General features: G+C 44.0%; 1 protein-coding gene across 1 annotated transcript in view; it reads left to right on the top strand.

The window, feature by feature from the left end:
• Positions 1-16747, top strand: part of AGBL1 (AGBL carboxypeptidase 1) — a gene marked incomplete at both ends in the record, with an annotated part of 309418 nt that overhangs the window by 9833 nt on the left and 282838 nt on the right. The window contains 4 exons of the mRNA XM_084213816.1: positions 9435-9498; positions 11556-11702; positions 12296-12427; positions 14783-14876. Coding sequence (XP_084069942.1) covers positions 9435-9498; positions 11556-11702; positions 12296-12427; positions 14783-14876 — 437 coding nt within the window. The remainder of the gene's footprint in view (positions 1-9434; positions 9499-11555; positions 11703-12295; positions 12428-14782; positions 14877-16747) is intronic.

Raw genomic sequence — 16747 nt, 5'->3', positions numbered from 1 at the left:
TCCTGTCCCTTTTCCTGGAGCAGAAATACAGACACGGGCTCGTTCATGGAGCTAATAAAATGCCTTTTAGCTTGACTGACCAAGTCAAGCTAAAATACCTTTTAACTTGACTTAATTTTCAGGTGTATCTGATCTACTGGATGAAGTAAAAAGGGTGGAATAAAGCCCCAAACATGCCTGGATTTGGCATGGTGGCAACTGGCTTGCTGCTGTTGAGTGTCTTGCATGGGGTGTAGACTGGAGATAAAGGAGATAAAAATCTTTGTTACCTTCTGGATGGAAAATGACATACCCCTATCATGCCTCTTAAAACTTGGCAACCTTTTCAGAGAACTGAGGGCTTTGCTGTTGAGAGATTGCTGTTTAAATCTAGATGGATGGGTCTCAGCAATGCAGTTAAACTGAGGTTCTGCTTTATATTACTGGTAATATTACTTTAAATCATTAGAATTTCAAAGCACAGTTTGCTATTCATTATGGATGCCGAGTTTCGTTTGTTGTTTGATTTTTCACTTAGACTGGATGGCAAAAATAGGTTCATCATTTTCACTTTCAGGTTCCATCTCTGAAGAAAATAAGCTGTGACTAACAATAGTTATTAGTGGCTTGTCTCCACTGCCCATACCTCAATCATTGTTATTAAATGTGATTGATTAAAAGCATTTGCATGGCTGTTCCAGAAGGTGCTTTTGGAAGTGGGGTAGATTGACACATAAGGACACTTGTCTTGGCAAGAGAAAGGACTGGTGTTTTTCTAAACCAGAGTGTTATAGTGATCCTCATCTTCAGCCTGTGCAGTGTCAGACTAATGTGCAAAAAGTGGGATTGTTTGCACAGGAATACAGAGAGAAGCCTGGACTGAGCACAGGCAAGTGTTAGGGCAGGCTGAGATGAGACCCAGGGATTCTTGGGCTTTATCATGTGTGGTCCAAGCAGGAACATCCCAGAGAAGGCAAGGATAGCAGCACCTTCATTATGGCCATTTATTTCCACATGCACATACTTACATTTGCTACAGCATTCAGAAATCTGTGGTTTCATTAAAAAGTGAGTACATCTGGAAATTTCCCAAGATCCTTCAGACTCATTTGTAGTTTGAGAAATGCCATTGCTTGTAAAAAAAGTTTGTCAACTCCCAAATGTGCTTCATCTTTGAAAGACAAAGTGTTCTCTGGACTGACACCCATCAAATCTCACAAAAAAGAAAGAGAGCAGCATGTTTCATGCTGCTTTTTCATTGTTGGTGGGGAAAATAAAACTAAAACTGAATGGAGAAAACAGATCCCTCCCTATTAAATTTGGGTGGCAGTTGTGTTAAATATCTGTAACAGAGTGGCATTTGAATGAAACATTAATATTCTAAATTAGTTCAGTAACAGCAAAAGTAATATAAAATATCGGAATAAATCCAAGAAACAGCAATAAACAGTAGGTGCTGGCATGCATATAGAATTCATTGTACAAGAATGGTTAATGCCTTACAGAAACTTAATAAGAGAGTTTGAAAGGCATATGCTAGGATAATCTTGGCATTAAAATAAAAATAGATTAAAAAGAGCAAAAAGGAGAATAATATAACATTAAATCCAGTCAAAATCTTTAGGTGTCATAGGTAACTTATTGTGAAATAAGAGATAAAACCTGGGAGAATTTATCTGCAGTAGAAATTACAGAAAGAACATTAGAAACATTCAAAAGAAAGTCTAAAAGCCTTTTGCAGAGTGTCACGTGTTTTGATTTATCTCAAAGTTTCCTCATTCTTTTAACACTTCCAATTTGACAGAAGCATTTGAGGGTTATATAATAATGTTTTACCACCGTTTCTGCATAATAAAGTAATTGCTCTATTAGAGGAGCATTAGTGAGAGGAACAAGTGACACAAAGGAACTTTGTATCAGGAGGAACTTCTGTACAAGGACAAGCTTTTCTTTGAGAATACTGAGAGAACTTAGGTGTGGAAAAAGAAAGAGAGAAAAAAAGCAGTTTACTTTGCCAATGGTATCCAAGATATTTCAGTCTGTCAGGGCATAATTCCTGCAGATATCTGGGTGTGAATATATTTTATTGGAGTGACACACTAATAACGTGGCACTGAGATGAACAACCTTGCTCTGAAGTTAGGGGAAACACCTTTGAGTCTTTTGGAGGTAAAACATCTTTTGGAAAAAGGTCAGGCCATGGTCTATGTGCTTCCTAATTCCTGTATAGATTTATTAACTGTAGTATCCTCCTCATCCCTTGGCACAGGGATGAATCTCTCTTCAAACAGCTTTGGGACACACTGATGGGGAGTTGCTCTTTCTTCTCCCAAGCTCTCCTTGCAGGGGATAGATTCTTCTGCTGCACTTACTTCTGGGAAGTTGGGAGGAGAAGACTGATCTCAGGGAAGGGAAATTTGGAACTCCTCACAAATAGATGGAAGTAAGTGTGTGATTGAGGGCCACAGTACTTCTGTGCATGCAGTGTTTCTGCTTCATTTTGTTGTAATAGCTATCCTGGCTCTGCCAGCTATCCTCTTAGGTATTGACAAAGTGAATTTTCCACCACAGGGTGATATTTCCCACCAGGAAAATAAGAAACAATCTGATCTTGATGAGGAATGCTATTGGGCAGGCATTAGGTAATATTTATGTAGAAGTCTGTGATCCTCTGATGCAAGGTGTTATGTTAGTGCAATTTATTTCATTAAATGTGGTAAGGTTCCTTGGCACGGATGATTTTCACCATGTTATTCACCAAGTTATTTTGGCTAGAGACCAGCTTAAGCCAAGCTGTTTCATCTCAACACCTTCAGTGTTTTGAAGACACTAGGTTGTAAGTTTGGAATTTTCCTATCCCTGCCTTGAAGCAGTTCAGTCCTGCAGAGTGTAGCCTGTATCCTTTGAGAGGAAGTGCTGAAGCTCAGTGAAGAGGAGCAAAGCCCTGTCCATTTGCATGTTAGAAGTCTGCTTTGAGGCACTACTCCTGCTCACCTGGGTGAGCTGCCACTCACTGTGAAGGGTTGGAATCATAGCACCCAGCCGTGATCTAGTGTGCTACTGAAAAAGATGCTGCAGGTTATCACACCTAAATGCTAAAAAAGGTGAGAAAAAACCAGACCTTCAGGTCATTGTAAGCCATGAAAAAAGTCACCTACCTGATTGCAGCAGGCCAGAGGGAGGGACATTTTTAATGAGCCTTTGCCATATTTTCTGATCTAAACCCCATAATTTCTGCTTTGGGCTTGGTGTGGTGTGAAGAATCAGCAGGAAAAGAAAAGTCTGGCACTCGGCTCAGCAGGGTGCTTGCCATGCCTCACAAGGGTGGCCAGGGCCAGCAAGAGGGACCTGTCTCCAAGGCTTGGGAACAGGAACAAGAGGGAGCCTGGCCACGTGTCCTGTCCCTGGGGGCCCCTTGGCTGCCCCGGGTACAGTTTGAGGGCTACGTGATCCCCCACAGCTGCGGACGCCTTTCTCCCAGGATTAAAGAGGTCACTTAGGACACTCCCAGAGCAGCAAGGTCCTCCTCCCTGAGGCTTTAAATAGCCCCCTCTCCTTCCACGTCTCCTCTGAGTTCCCTGGTTTGCTCAGGCCTATCTGACTCTGCAGAAGAGGAAATGCAGATTTGGACAAAGAAATGCACGCACTGTTTACCACAGAGAATGGTGGCTCCTGTGGTGATGCTGAGGATGTTTGGATGGTTGTTTTGGGAGCAGGGGCAGCTTGGCCATAATTTCTTGGGATCCTTCTAAAGCTGGTAGTATTGTTGAGAAGGTGCTCCACTTTATGCCAAAATTCAGGCTATAATCACTTTAATTGGAATCCTCCCCTAGTCTGTGGTTGCCTGCTGATATTTCAGAGGTCTCTGAACCCCTTTTTCTCCCCCTCAGAAATAACGATTTTTAAACCTCCATGTAACAAGTACTGCGTGATTTCTTCCAACAAGAAGAGATCATGCTTTGCTGGCTGAATATTGAGGCTGAGGATGGGAGCATTCAGACAAGAAACTCTCCAGGGTATTTTGCTCTCTTAGTTAAGTGTGAATTTTTAGCTCCTCTTAAATTAGAAAAAGCAATTTACTCTGACAAAACACAGAACATAAGGCACCAAACCTGGCTTCACAGTTATTGTGAGGCTGGATATTCAGCTGTGGGAAGGAGATATCCAGCTGGCAAATCCATAATGCCAGTGGTGAGTGGCTGTGCCCAGCGCTTTGGGCTGGTAGGCACCTCTGCCTTGCTGGCAGAGGACTCTCTGATTTAAGTATTAAGAGAGTAATTAGAACCCAATATTTTCTAGAGGTCTCAGGAGACAGTGAGGACTAATGCTGCTCAGCCTCTAACCTGCTCTTGAGTTTAGCCAGTATTAATTTTGCACCAGAATTTCTCTTTAATAAGCTTCAAGCACAGAGAGTGAGAAATCTGACTTGCAGATGTAAGTCTCATTACACAGGCAGTTGGGCTGCTGACTGCTATTTGTGTGAGCAAATTTATTAAGGGAAAGAGAAGAGAGGAGGATATATTTTGGACAGGTCAAACCCTGCTTCCGTATTTAGAAACAGGCTATTTTAAAACAAACAAACAAACAAATAAACAAACAAACCCTGGAACTGGATATCCTATTCCTCAGTCTCACTAAAAAAGACCCAAACAAACTGGTCTGGAAGTTTTTTAGCCCAGTGAAGCAGTGTCTTTTCTTTAAAATTAGACCATTTTGTTTTGTTGTTTGTTTGGGAGATTTTTCCTTAGCAGTCACACAGCTTGGTGAGACAAGTCAACAGTTAATTTAAAAAACGTATTGGTAGGAACCATGTTATGCATTGTCTTGCAAGAGCGACTTCTTTCATTTTGCATTCATTATTTTTTGTGATTGGAATAACTGCTTTGTATTTCTTCCCCCAAATAAAATATTTATTAGTAAATCTCACACCACACAAATTAATGCTGTTTGATTTCTTTCTGGGTATCCTCCTTTTTCAGCATTAATGCTTAGACTCCCAACAAACCCTCTCAGTAGGTTGTGTGTCTCACTCAGGGAAATGCCTGCCTTTGGGCAAAAGGCAAAAAGCCCAACAGACTGAGCTTATGGGAGGTTTTTGTTTGAAGGCACTGCTGGAGGGGGAATGGCACTGATGGCTGCTATCCTCCAGGTGGTAAAAAACCCACCCCTGTTGGGTTTCTGAGTCTTGTGGAAAACATCCTCAGAGACTTCCCTGAGGTTACCTGGTACTGTGGCTTAGTGGCAATTTTATAATCTTGTCTTGAGTAAATAACAGCTGGTCTTGGCATGTTCCCAGGAGCAGAACAAGGAGACAGGAGCTGTTCCCTGCTCGACTGTGGGTCAGTGCAATAACCCCAGCTGCCAGTCAGAAATGCTGGGATCGAGCTGTTGTCCTCCAAGCCCAATGTCACCAATTAATCACTTGCTGCCTGTAACCTATCAATGACGATGTGCTGGGGTATTTTTTTTATTCCTGGCTTACTCCATCCTTCTGCTGTTTATCTCTGAGGAGCTTCTGTCAAGCTAACCCCAGTGTTTCAGGGATTAATTCCCAGAAAAAGCTCAGAGAGGAGCTCTCAGCCAGGAGCTGATTAAATGTATCTGAGCTCAGCCCTGTGATACTCCTGGTTGGGTGAGGAAGACAGGATGCTTTGCTGGAATAAGGCTAAGAAAGATGAGGGGCTCTGACCAAAAAGTACAGCCATGCTTGATATTTAAAGTGATGTTTTTGCTACTTTAGCCTTTGTCCAGCCACAAGCTGTGAAATGCAACTACAGGCTGTTGTTAATAGGTAACAATTTGGCTCTAACGTTAAATCCTTTTAGTGAAATTCTGCAGGAGGTCAGTAATTTTGTAATCTAATTTAAGCTTCTGGGAACTTTTCTCTCCTCCTATTCCACCCATATACAACAAATGCATCTTCATTAGTCTGTGCACTTGTAGATGCTGTAGCTAACATTTGTAAGTGCTGGCAGGAATGGGAAATACTTAGCAAGAGGAATTTTACTTTTCTCGTTTCTTTGGTTATGGTTTGTTCTTAAACCATCAAACATCTCTTTCAATAAAAATAACTAATGTGTTTATATTTACCAGAGCAGGGTAAGAAATTTGCATTAAAGAAATTACTCTATTCATCTTTTTTAGATCAGGCACAAGTTGTGATTTTCTCATTTGTACTTACTGTTCAAAAAGATTTACTGAATATTTTTTATGAATGAATATGTTGGCAATTCATCCACAAGGAGTTTGTTATGTGTATTAATTTAAACAATCAATTCTAATGGATTTCAATGTCCAAATATCTTTGATGACTTTGAAAACCTGAAGCTAATTAGTCAAATCTGAGCTGGCTCTTTTCAAGAGGCAAGTTGTCATCTAGCAAGACAATAGCAACTTTAGGGTGTTTTTTTCTGTGTTGCCTTGCTGCTATAAATAGGAGCTGTGCTCTTCTGCAGAAGTCTCTGTTATTCAGTGGTGCCACTAAAGTTAGTGGGAAATATGTTAGAATTTGTAATGGGACGGGGGTTTTATCCATTGTTTCAGCCAACTCCTGAATCATCCAACTCCTTCAGTGGTGTGCAGCAGGAAGGGGAGCAATGAGGCACCAACACAGAATTTTAGTGTTGGAACATCAAGAGTAAACACTCAGGTACAATATTTGGCCATATCACCCAGCTTTAATTTTCACATTTTAAAGGTTGATCTTTCATGTTCCCTCAAGTTCTTTGTTTGCCTGAGTCCCTGGATAAAGTGCATGGAAAGTCAGAGGATATCTTATGTCATCACTATTTGTGTTAATGGCTTAGGAACCCACAATCCAATCAGTTAAAATAAACAACCCAGTGTAATAGGAGCATAAATCAATGAAGACTTCATTACTGAAACCTTAATGTGTAATCCATCCACCTACAGAGGAAAGGGATACTGAGAGGCAGCAAGACAAAACCAGAGGACCGTCTGATTTAGGCAACCCTGATATTTAAAAAGGTGTTGAGAACAGTAGGTCTTCCTGGAGTCAGTAAATTTGATGGATTCTCATCACTCCTGACAACCTGCCCCTGACTATTATGTCCCTATGCTAAAAAATGCCAAGAAACTCTTGGGAGGAGAGCTCTGAATGTTCTTTGTTTAGTTTGGGAGACTTGAGCCAGCTCAAATGAGCAAAGACATGAATTAGGAAGATGAACATAGGACTAAAATGAAATATTTTACCCAAGAGTAATGCTGCTCCGAACTGCTCTGACCCTGCTTGAGCCAGTTGCACAAATCTGGACTCCTCTGAGGTGAGGGTGGCAATACTTGGTGAAAAATGAGTTCCTGGATTTCATCAAAGCCATGTATTCTATTTGTCTTGGCTCTGAAAGGAGCAGCAATCCTATCACACCGAGCCTTTTGATTTCAACGTGGATCATAAAAGGGCTGAACTTTTATGTTCAGAGCTGAGGTCTCTGCTTGTTGAGTTAATAAGGAAGAGAAGCAGCAGGCTCTCTCTCTGGGCATGGGCCAGCTCTGATGTGGGGATGAGACAGGCACTTTGCCTGTGGATTTTAGCTAAGAGCAAAAGCAAGCTGAGCCTTGGGAAAGCCATCAGTGCTCACAGACCCTCTCCACTGGGTCCCCATTTCAGAAGTGACTCTCCAATCTTATCCTCACCTGACTCTCCTTCTTTCCTGCCTTCCTTCCCCTTCCCTGACCACATCTTGTTCTTTTCTCTCATTCCCCTGCTGACACCTCTTGTCCCTCTTGCTGCCTTGGAATATATATTGATCAGGGAATGGTTGGTAACTCTGCTAATTGACCAAAAGCAGTATGATGGGAAACCTCATTTTTCAGAGATTTGGAATTTGTTTTTGTTAATAATTATGACCAAGAAAAAAAAGAGAAATCTAAGAATACAATCTAGGTTTAGGATAGAGAAGCTAGGAAACTTTGGCACTAATGTAATTATTCCATGCAGAAAATGGCATGTACAGTCTGCCAATACAGAAGGAGATTTGGTTGCAGGGAGCTGCCAAGCATCCTACAGGATTTCTGTGACAGAGGTGGAAATCTGTTTCTCCAGGCTGGCAGTCACCTGCTCTGACTGCAGACTGATCAATTTCCTGCTTCATGCCATGTCTCACCCAATGCATACCCTCCCCAGTTGTAACTAAGGAGGAGGTATGGACTGCAGCTCCCTAATTAGCTACACCATCCTCAGCACCTTGTCAGCCCGTGCTGTCATTTCTTCAGGGATCCATTGGGAAAAAAGGGTCCATTTGCATTAATAGTCATTATTACAGATCTGAATTAGACTTTCCCTAATATTCTTTCTAGAATTACCTTTTGATAGGTGTTGCTTCTCAACTCCTTGTCTTAAATATAGCGTTGCATAATGTTAAATATGTAAGAGAATGGTTGAATAAATTTGGCTGGTAAAATGATCGCATGTATCCAGAATGGAGACTAGTTAGTTTAATTTACAAGGTAGGTTAAGTTTCTGAAGCAGTTCAGCATTCAGAAATAAGGGAGCCATATATTTGGTAGACGTTATTGTCATCATTTAATTGAAAATAAAGTGATTCTGTTACAATTTGTGTGATCCTAAGTTGCTTTGGGACCAAGGTTATTCAAATGCAAGTTTTTATTCTATTAGAAATTTGTATGGTGCTGTATCTGCTCAGAAATAACGACATCCAGGTCTTAACCCAAGTCCCTCTAGTTGCAATACAGACCAGTGATTAATTTTTGAATCACAGCAGTGAAATCTGTTTGGAGCAGAATTAAAGAAGAAGTCTAGTGTATCACACAGATGGATAGTAGGTATCATGTGTTTCCTTCTCCTCAAGTGCATTATATCTTATTTCCTCTAATGCAAAAATTAAAGTGATTCTAAGGCAGAATGTGTCATGACAAAATGTGGTGGTAACTTGGTCTTAAAATTAAATTATATTAGTTTAGAAATAAGCTTAGGAATTTTTCTTCTGAAATTCAAGGCTTCCACGTGATTGTGGCTGCAAAGACAGGGGAATTTTCTTGTAGATGAGATTAATATAACTTAAATATATTGTTCTTCAACTCCAGTAATAAGAGATGCTGTCATGGAAAACCACCTCACATTTAGCATTTCTGTGTAATACAGAATTTCCTCAACTGTAACCTGTAATATAGAATTTCCTCAACTTTGAGGTGGCCAGATCAAACCAAAAAAAGAGAGCTTTAGTTTAGAATTTAGATGTCAGTTCTACTTTAGAAATGCTACTGTGCATTAAATACTGTGTAGTATGATATGTTAAAGGCTTTTAAAATGTGTCATCAATATGCTTCCACATATTCACTGTCCAGATGGCACAGAAGTGCTCAGTATCCAAACAAGGATCTCAGTGCCCCTGCCCTGCATGATGCACTGCAGCCCTGTGCAGCACAAAGTGTCCTGTTCTGAACTGATCTGTAAATTTGGTGTGTTTCCATTCCAGAGCTCCTGTGACAAGGATGTCATCCTGAACATTCTCAGTGTCCTCACTGACTTGCTGTCTTTGGGTAAGGAAGCAAAGATTTGGGGCAATGGCTGTGGGCTAGGGCAGAAAGGGGGTCCTAAAGTAAGCCAGGGATTTCATACTTGCGTTCAAACTTGACCAGGTGTTTGCAAGGTGAAAAAAAATGTAAATTGTGTCTATAGCTCAGCAGTCCTTACTCCTGTGTTTGGAAAACTGAGCTTATTCAACGTATTAAACAAAAGAAAAAGAGACTCAGAGAAAGTGTCAATTTTTTCTTTTTAGTTTCGAAGATACCCATGGGTTGCAAAATATTTCATAATCCCTAGCAGTCAACCACTGGAAATGTTCACCAATGCCATTGGAAAGAGGCCTGTGAGACAGGGAAAGGAACCTGACTTTTCAGAGCCCTGAGACCCTCCAATGCAGAGGACTCAGCCTCTCTCCAAAAGGCACTTCTCCTTGGGGCTGCAGGGAATGGATGTCACTTTATATGCTCAAAGCTGCATGAAAAAAGAAGTGTATTGGCGAAAGAACTAAAAAAAAAAAAAAGAAAATAGTCAAGTTCCTTTTCCTTTCTGCTCCACCACAAAAATATAATCTACTAAACAATTCCCAACCCAGCTAAGCTGCCAGGCTCAGGGGGCTGCATTGGTAAGTGCTAGATCCTCCTGGGTCCCCCACTCCTGGAAGCCCCACCAGAGACATCACCTGTCCATCTGGCCTCTCTTTTGGAGCCCTGGAGCCCTGTTCCTCAGCTGGGTGCAAGGATGGCCTCCATGGGGAACAGGGGGTCCTGCTTCCTCTAGGAACTGAAGGAGCAGCATCCCCCAACCACAGAGCCTGGATCAATGTTTGTTAACACAGTAAAGCTCCCAGGGTTAGAGTGTGGTTCCATTGGAGACCTACATTTATTTGAAAGCTGTCCCCAAGGCTTCCCTAGGATTCCTTTTCATTTGGCAGAAGCCCAGTGCAGCTTTAGTTCTTTCCTTGTTTAATTTCCAGTATCTAAGAAAAGATCACTGAGCCTTTTGCTGCTTTGAAACCTGTCAGTGTCTGGGCTTATTCCTCCCTGCCACATTTCAATGCACACTGAAAAACTTCTGCAGCACATGGGTTTGGGGAGACAAGGACTGTCGTGGTAACAGGTTGTCACTCTTGCACCGAGACTGAGGCAGGAACAGGCAAGAGGCAGGGTCGTAGAAAAGGCAAAGAAGGCTTTATTTAAAGGTTTTTATAGAGTGGTATGATAGCTTCTATTCTACTGGCTAACTAGCAAAACATCTTCCTCACTCACTGTCCTTGAGAGGAACAGAAAACCGAAGTAGAAAAACACCACCTGCAAATTGTTTACACTCAATGAGTTATCCCATCTTTCCAACTCCCTAAAATTTCTCACAAGCCGCTGTGAGAAATGTTTTCCCTTTCTCTATCTCTGTCCCGTGGCATCCACGACAGGTAGCAGAGCACACAGTTCCGATGTGCAGTTCCATCCCTGGAACTGCGGAGCACACAGCTCCATCCATGGAACTGCGGAGCACACAGCTCCATCCACGGAACTGCGGAGCACTCAGCTCCATCCATGGAACTGTGGAGCACACAGCTCCATCCCTGGAACTGCAGGGCACACAGCTCCATCCCTGGAACTGCAGGGCACACAGCTCCATCCCTGGAACTGCAGGGCACACAGCTCCATCCCTGGAACTGCGGAGCACACAGCTCCATCCATGGAACCGCAGGGCACACAGCTCCATCCCTGGAACTGCGGAGCACACAGCTCCATCCCTGGAACTGCGGAGCACACAGCTCCATCCATGGAACTGCGGAGCACACAGCTCCATCCCTGGAACTGCGGAGCACACAGCTCCATCCATGGAACTGCACAGCTCCATCCATGGAACTGCAGGGCACACAGCTCCATCCCTGTCCCCAGGCTGGGCACACCAGGGACTCCGGGCCAGTTCTGCAAATGCTCGTGCGTTCACGGCGCTCAAGCATTGCCTGAAGGCCGTGGAAGCTCCGTGTGCTCCTGGCAGGCTGAGGCCTTGTGAAGCTGTGGCGCAGGGAAGGGGTGCTCTGAGCCGTCTCTCCTCTCTTCCCCAGGCACCGGACGGAGGATTCACTACGTGGTCAGCAAAGGGGGCAGCGAGGCTCTGCTGCAGGCCCTGGCCACGGCTGCCCGGACGGAGCCACCCGACCACGGCACCCTCCTGCCCCTGCTGCGCCTGCTGGCCAGGGTGGGCCTACGAGGTACTGCCGGGTGCCTTCCGGAGGGGGGTCAAAAACGAGGCACTGAGGGGGCTGGGGGGCTTCTGGAGGGGGGTCAAATATGAGGGTCATCTCAGTGTAGACTCCCAGTAGATCAAGGGGATGGACATGGTAGTAGGGCCTGTTGGTACAGGACATGGAGTACTGGTTTTAAATTGAAAGAGATAGGGTTAGATAAGAGGTCAGGAAGAAATGTTTCGTGATAAGGATAGTGAGGCACTGGCATGGGTTGCCCAGAGAGGCGGTGGATGCCCCATCCCTGGAAACGTTCAGGGTGAGGTTGGACAGAGCTGTGAGCAATCTTGTCTGGTGCAACTCATTGCAGGGGGTTTGGACTAAGTGGCCTTTAAAGATCCTTTTTTATCCAGACTATTCTATGTTACATATATGGTGACTCAAAGTGAACCCCATGTTTTTCCATTTTCAGTGAGATTAATATTGGTTTAACTCATTGATACATTTGAATGTCTTTCTTATAAGATTTTGAGTTACAAGGCTTAATAAACATATATTTAGCAGCACAGCTGCAATGACTTGGCCTTTGCAATAGTTTAATTCTCATTTTCTTTTCACAGATAGGAAGTTTGGGCTTAAAGTGCAGAAGGCAGAAGCCACTGATATAATACTGAGTTTAACAAGAAGACACCTGGGCCACCACCTGTACCTCACCCACTGCCTCTGGGTCCTGAGGGTTTGTGCTTCTAATGGTGAGTGCCAGGATTTTCCTCTTTTCTTCTGTGTGACAACCACCAGGGTTCTTTTTTACTCATTTCAATGCAAAGAAACATTATTCCTGGTAGGGTTAGTGCCTGCATGCACCATTAATATACAGAAAAGCACAAAAGCCAGAACAACCTTAGAAAAAGGTGTTCCTCAAGGGGCCTATGCAGCCTTTACAGTGCATTTCATCTGTGAGCTATGGAAATAAAAGTGCTGTAGTGAAAAATATTCATGGCAAAGATCTTCTATTCTGGAATATAGACAGTCAATTCTTTTGCTCTGAGACTTGGGTACCTTAAGTCTCTATGCAGTTGCCATTACCATAACAGCCAAATGTCTCACTATTGTTGATTGTATTGATCCTCAGAGCAGCTCCATGAGGGTGGAGAAGCAGAGGGTGAGAGAAATCTGTTACTTATTCAAGGTCCCCCAGGAAGCAGATATTAGATCCTGGTCTTCTGGCTAGTATCCCCTCAGATGTTCACTCTCCCAGCTTTTCTCACTTGGCAATGCCCTCATGTTAAATGATTCAAGCAAAGGGATTTCCAGTGTTCTCTCTCGGGATCATTACAGATTCATACAGGCTTTCTGTGCTATAAAGCACTGAGCTCGCCAGCCCTAATTTCCCTCTGCTCACTCTAACCCTTTCCTCTCCTTCCCTACATCCCTCACCCAGCAGATAATTCTTGATGGCCATCCTGTCTGCGGTCTGCTCTGTGCATCCTGAGATTTAACTCTCCTGGCACCCAGCCCTGCAGGTCCCCTCTGCCTGGACAGGAGCTGGCTTCATGCTTTGGGCTTCCTCAGGCAAGCAGCCAAGCCTCAACACTCAACCCCTCTCCCCGTGATAAGCGGTGTTTGAAAGTCTGAGTGTGGCTGAGAATGCAGCCAAAGCCCGAAGATGAAATGTGCCTTTATTTGGGTTTCACAGCTGTGCAGTGACCCCATGCTGCCTCTCACCCAAAATTATGATTTGCCTACTTCCCTGCTCCCTGCTTCAGAACACCTGCACTCAGCTCAGCTGCTGTTTCTGCAGAGGTTTTAGGATGCACACTGCAGCCTGCTCTCCTTTCTGTTAGTGTCAGACCCCAGAACTCCAGCTCTGCACCTTTGCTGGAGCATCTCTGTTACTCTCCAGGTATCTCCAGCACTCTCCATTAATAGCTTTGAATTTTGGGGTTCTGTGGCCCAGCTGGGAAGCTTCAGGGGAGGTTAGGTGAAAATCTGTATGGGTGTGATATTAAACCAGGGGATTACATGATCCCAGCCTTAAAAATTATGGAGTTGAGCTTAAGGGAAGCCAGAACCATACAAAACTCTTGAGAGTGCTTAGGTATGAAAGCAGTAAAGATGAGTCCTTGCCTCACCTCATGCCCCACTCTGGGCTGCTCCCTTCACTGCCACCAGATGTTTGTGGCTGCTCTGGAGCAGGATGAGTTCGAGCAGCTTTGTCCACCATCCTGGCTCTAATGGATTGCCAGCCAGTGTGAATGTAGCTGGCAGGCCTTGGAGGCTTTCCATCACAGCACAGCTTGGCAGGGACACCATAGGACAGCAGGAGATGATGAGCCCTCTGGCAGCTCTCTGATGACCACTGGGAGATATCTGCAAAACAGCCAAAACCCAGCAGTGGGCAGGCAGCCAGGGCTCCTTCTGGCTGCTGTTGGTTACTGATCCTTTCACCTTGGTTGCATCCATTTAATATTTCAGGGTTGTATTTGTTCCCTCATTACACAGAGATATCCTGTCTCATATTGGGGAGGTCTGGCTAAACACCTAGGCTATGCATTAGGTATTGAAACTGATTGCAAAATCTATCTAAAAAAGTTCCTAATCTTCTAAAAAGTGAAGGATTAAAGGGAAAATTAGCCTAGATGAAATTAAACTGCATTCAGAAGCCCCCAAAACCCACTTCCACTCTGTTGAATAACAGCACAGAAAGAAAAACCCTACTCTTTAAGCCCTTTGAAATGAACTGTCCTCATTGAGCTGCATGTAGGAAGTGTGGGATGAATTTGAGCGCTGCCATTTTTTTTCTGGGAGAATACTTTGTTTAATTGTGATTTGTTCTCTGGACAGTGCAATATCTACAGGAAAAGGGGCTTTAGGGAAATTGGGAAAGAGCAGCAGGACTGGTTTTGCACCTGATTTTGGCTCAAGTTCTGTCCACAGACAGCTTTGTGCTTCACTTTCTATGTCTGTAATGGGACCTGTGGAGTCCAGATGAGAGCCCAGAGAGCTCATAGCCCCAGGGGCAGCTACTCGTCCCCACATCTCTTCTAAGCAATGTTTGCCAGCTGCCTCCTTCAGAGCTGACTGCTTTTTTCCTTTTATTGCCATAGTTACCACGGGAACTATGCTTGGCATCAATGGAGCCATGGAGCTGCTTTTCAAAGTCATCACTCCCTACAGCAAGAGACACGTCAGGACGGTCAGGTAGGCAGTAGCCCCAAGGGAGCTCATCTTTCCAGGACAGCAAGAAATAAAATTCTGGTTCCACTTGAAGAGGCAAAGAAATCAGAAATGTATGCAGTTTCCACTCACTTTAAATCTGCAGGGTTTTTAAGAGGCAGAAATAGATCCCTGAAGGACACGTTAATGCTGTGATTCATCATATGATTCATGCTGGTGGCCCTTTATTTGTAGTGTGCCCTAGACAGCGATGGCAGTTTGATTGCAAGGTACCCTCCTTCATTTCCCAGACACAACTGGCTTTGGAGAAGCATGTGCTGGCAGCAGACAAGGCACTCCTGCCTCCCACTCAGCCAGAACTGCCTGCCACCATCAGCCTGGGGGTAGATAGAGTGGAATCAAGGCAGTGCTGCCTCATCCTCCATTTGCAGAGGGTCATGACCTGGTCATCATGATATTTTTGAAGTATGACAGTTCATACTAGTATTAATTTGTATCTGCTTTAAAGCCATCCCACATATTTCAAATAGTTCTTTTCTGAAGACATCAAGTCCATTTTATATCTTCATCTCAGTGCTGAATGTTAGTCCCCAAGCTGTCTGATCTGACCACTTCCTCAGCTGCCTTTCAAGGCAAACTTTATGGGAGCAAAACACATATCTCTGGCTTGCTCTTTAAAAGCAGGAGGAAGAATTTGCTGCTGTGAGCTGTGCCCACACAATCCTGTTTGCTTAAGCCACACAGAACCTGCCAGTTCTCCTGCTGGGACATGAAATGGCTTGTGGGGCACAGTCCCTACTTGCTCAGGTACGTGTCAGCAAGGACAAGGCAGCATTCAGCCAGTTCCAGCTTCTGCATGGACCTGACATGGGTGAGGTCCATGGCTGGTGATTACTGAGGAAGCAGCTTCAGGTAGAGCACGAGGTGAGAAGGATGGACGGACAGACAGCACAACAGCTTGGCCACAGTTTGCTTAGCTGTGGTTGAAATGGGGCCAGCCACCCTGGATGTGTTAAGTAATGTCCACTCTGCTATTACCATCAAAGACTGATACCAGTTCTCTCAATATCATGACTTACTCATTAACTGGGAAGAAATTTGAATTGATTTCCACCAGCCACCAGTGCTGAAGCTGCACATCAACACACAGCATTGTTGTTTGCTAAGTGCAGCTTTCTTCTCATTCCTCTGCTTACATGTCTGGAGATGCACAATTTTTTGGACAGTTTGCTTTTCTAAATAAGATACTGAGGGGGCCCAGCAGATGCACAACTTCCTGCAGCTGCCTTGTTGATGGGAGCCAACTCACTTTTGCCTGTGCTTTTGGATTTCTAGCACAGTGCCAAGTACCTGGAACTGCTTCACAGCTTCAGTTCTGTCTTAGACAAAGTACCTGAGATTCCTCTGCGAGGGTATACCAGGATGTTTCTTACACAGATGTTTGGATATTACCCAACTCAAAGAATGTTACCACCAAGATGTTATTCCTCGGATATCTGAGCATCCTTCAACATTCCCCTCAGGCCTCATGCAATAACTTTAAGATTTAGGCAGCCTGGAGAACTGTTTTGTGTATGACAGGGGTGTCCAGGATGAGTTAGACCCAGAGCTGGGCTTGGCTTCTGAGGCAACCAAAAGTGATTGATGGGTCCAAGACCATGCTTAACTAAGCAAATTCCACTCAGTTCCCTGTTTTCCTTCCTGTGGAAGTGTTGCTCTGATTAGACCAGTGTTAGTTCTGCATCTGTGATAGTCCAGCATCTCTGTGTGATGGGACTTGGGCCTGTATTAATTTTCTCTTAAGCAATGGGACTGGCTGGCTAAAGGCTTTTAAAATGAATTTTGGGCAGAAGTGCTTTATTTACAATTGCCTGTTTCCCACAGAGGAAGTGGAA

This window comes from Fringilla coelebs, assembly GCF_963513975.1.
Source record: "Fringilla coelebs genome assembly, chromosome: 12".
Lineage (NCBI taxonomy): Eukaryota > Metazoa > Chordata > Aves > Passeriformes > Fringillidae > Fringilla > Fringilla coelebs.
The sequence above is the reverse complement of the archived record's forward strand: the minus strand, read 5'-3'. Positions and strand labels throughout refer to the sequence as shown.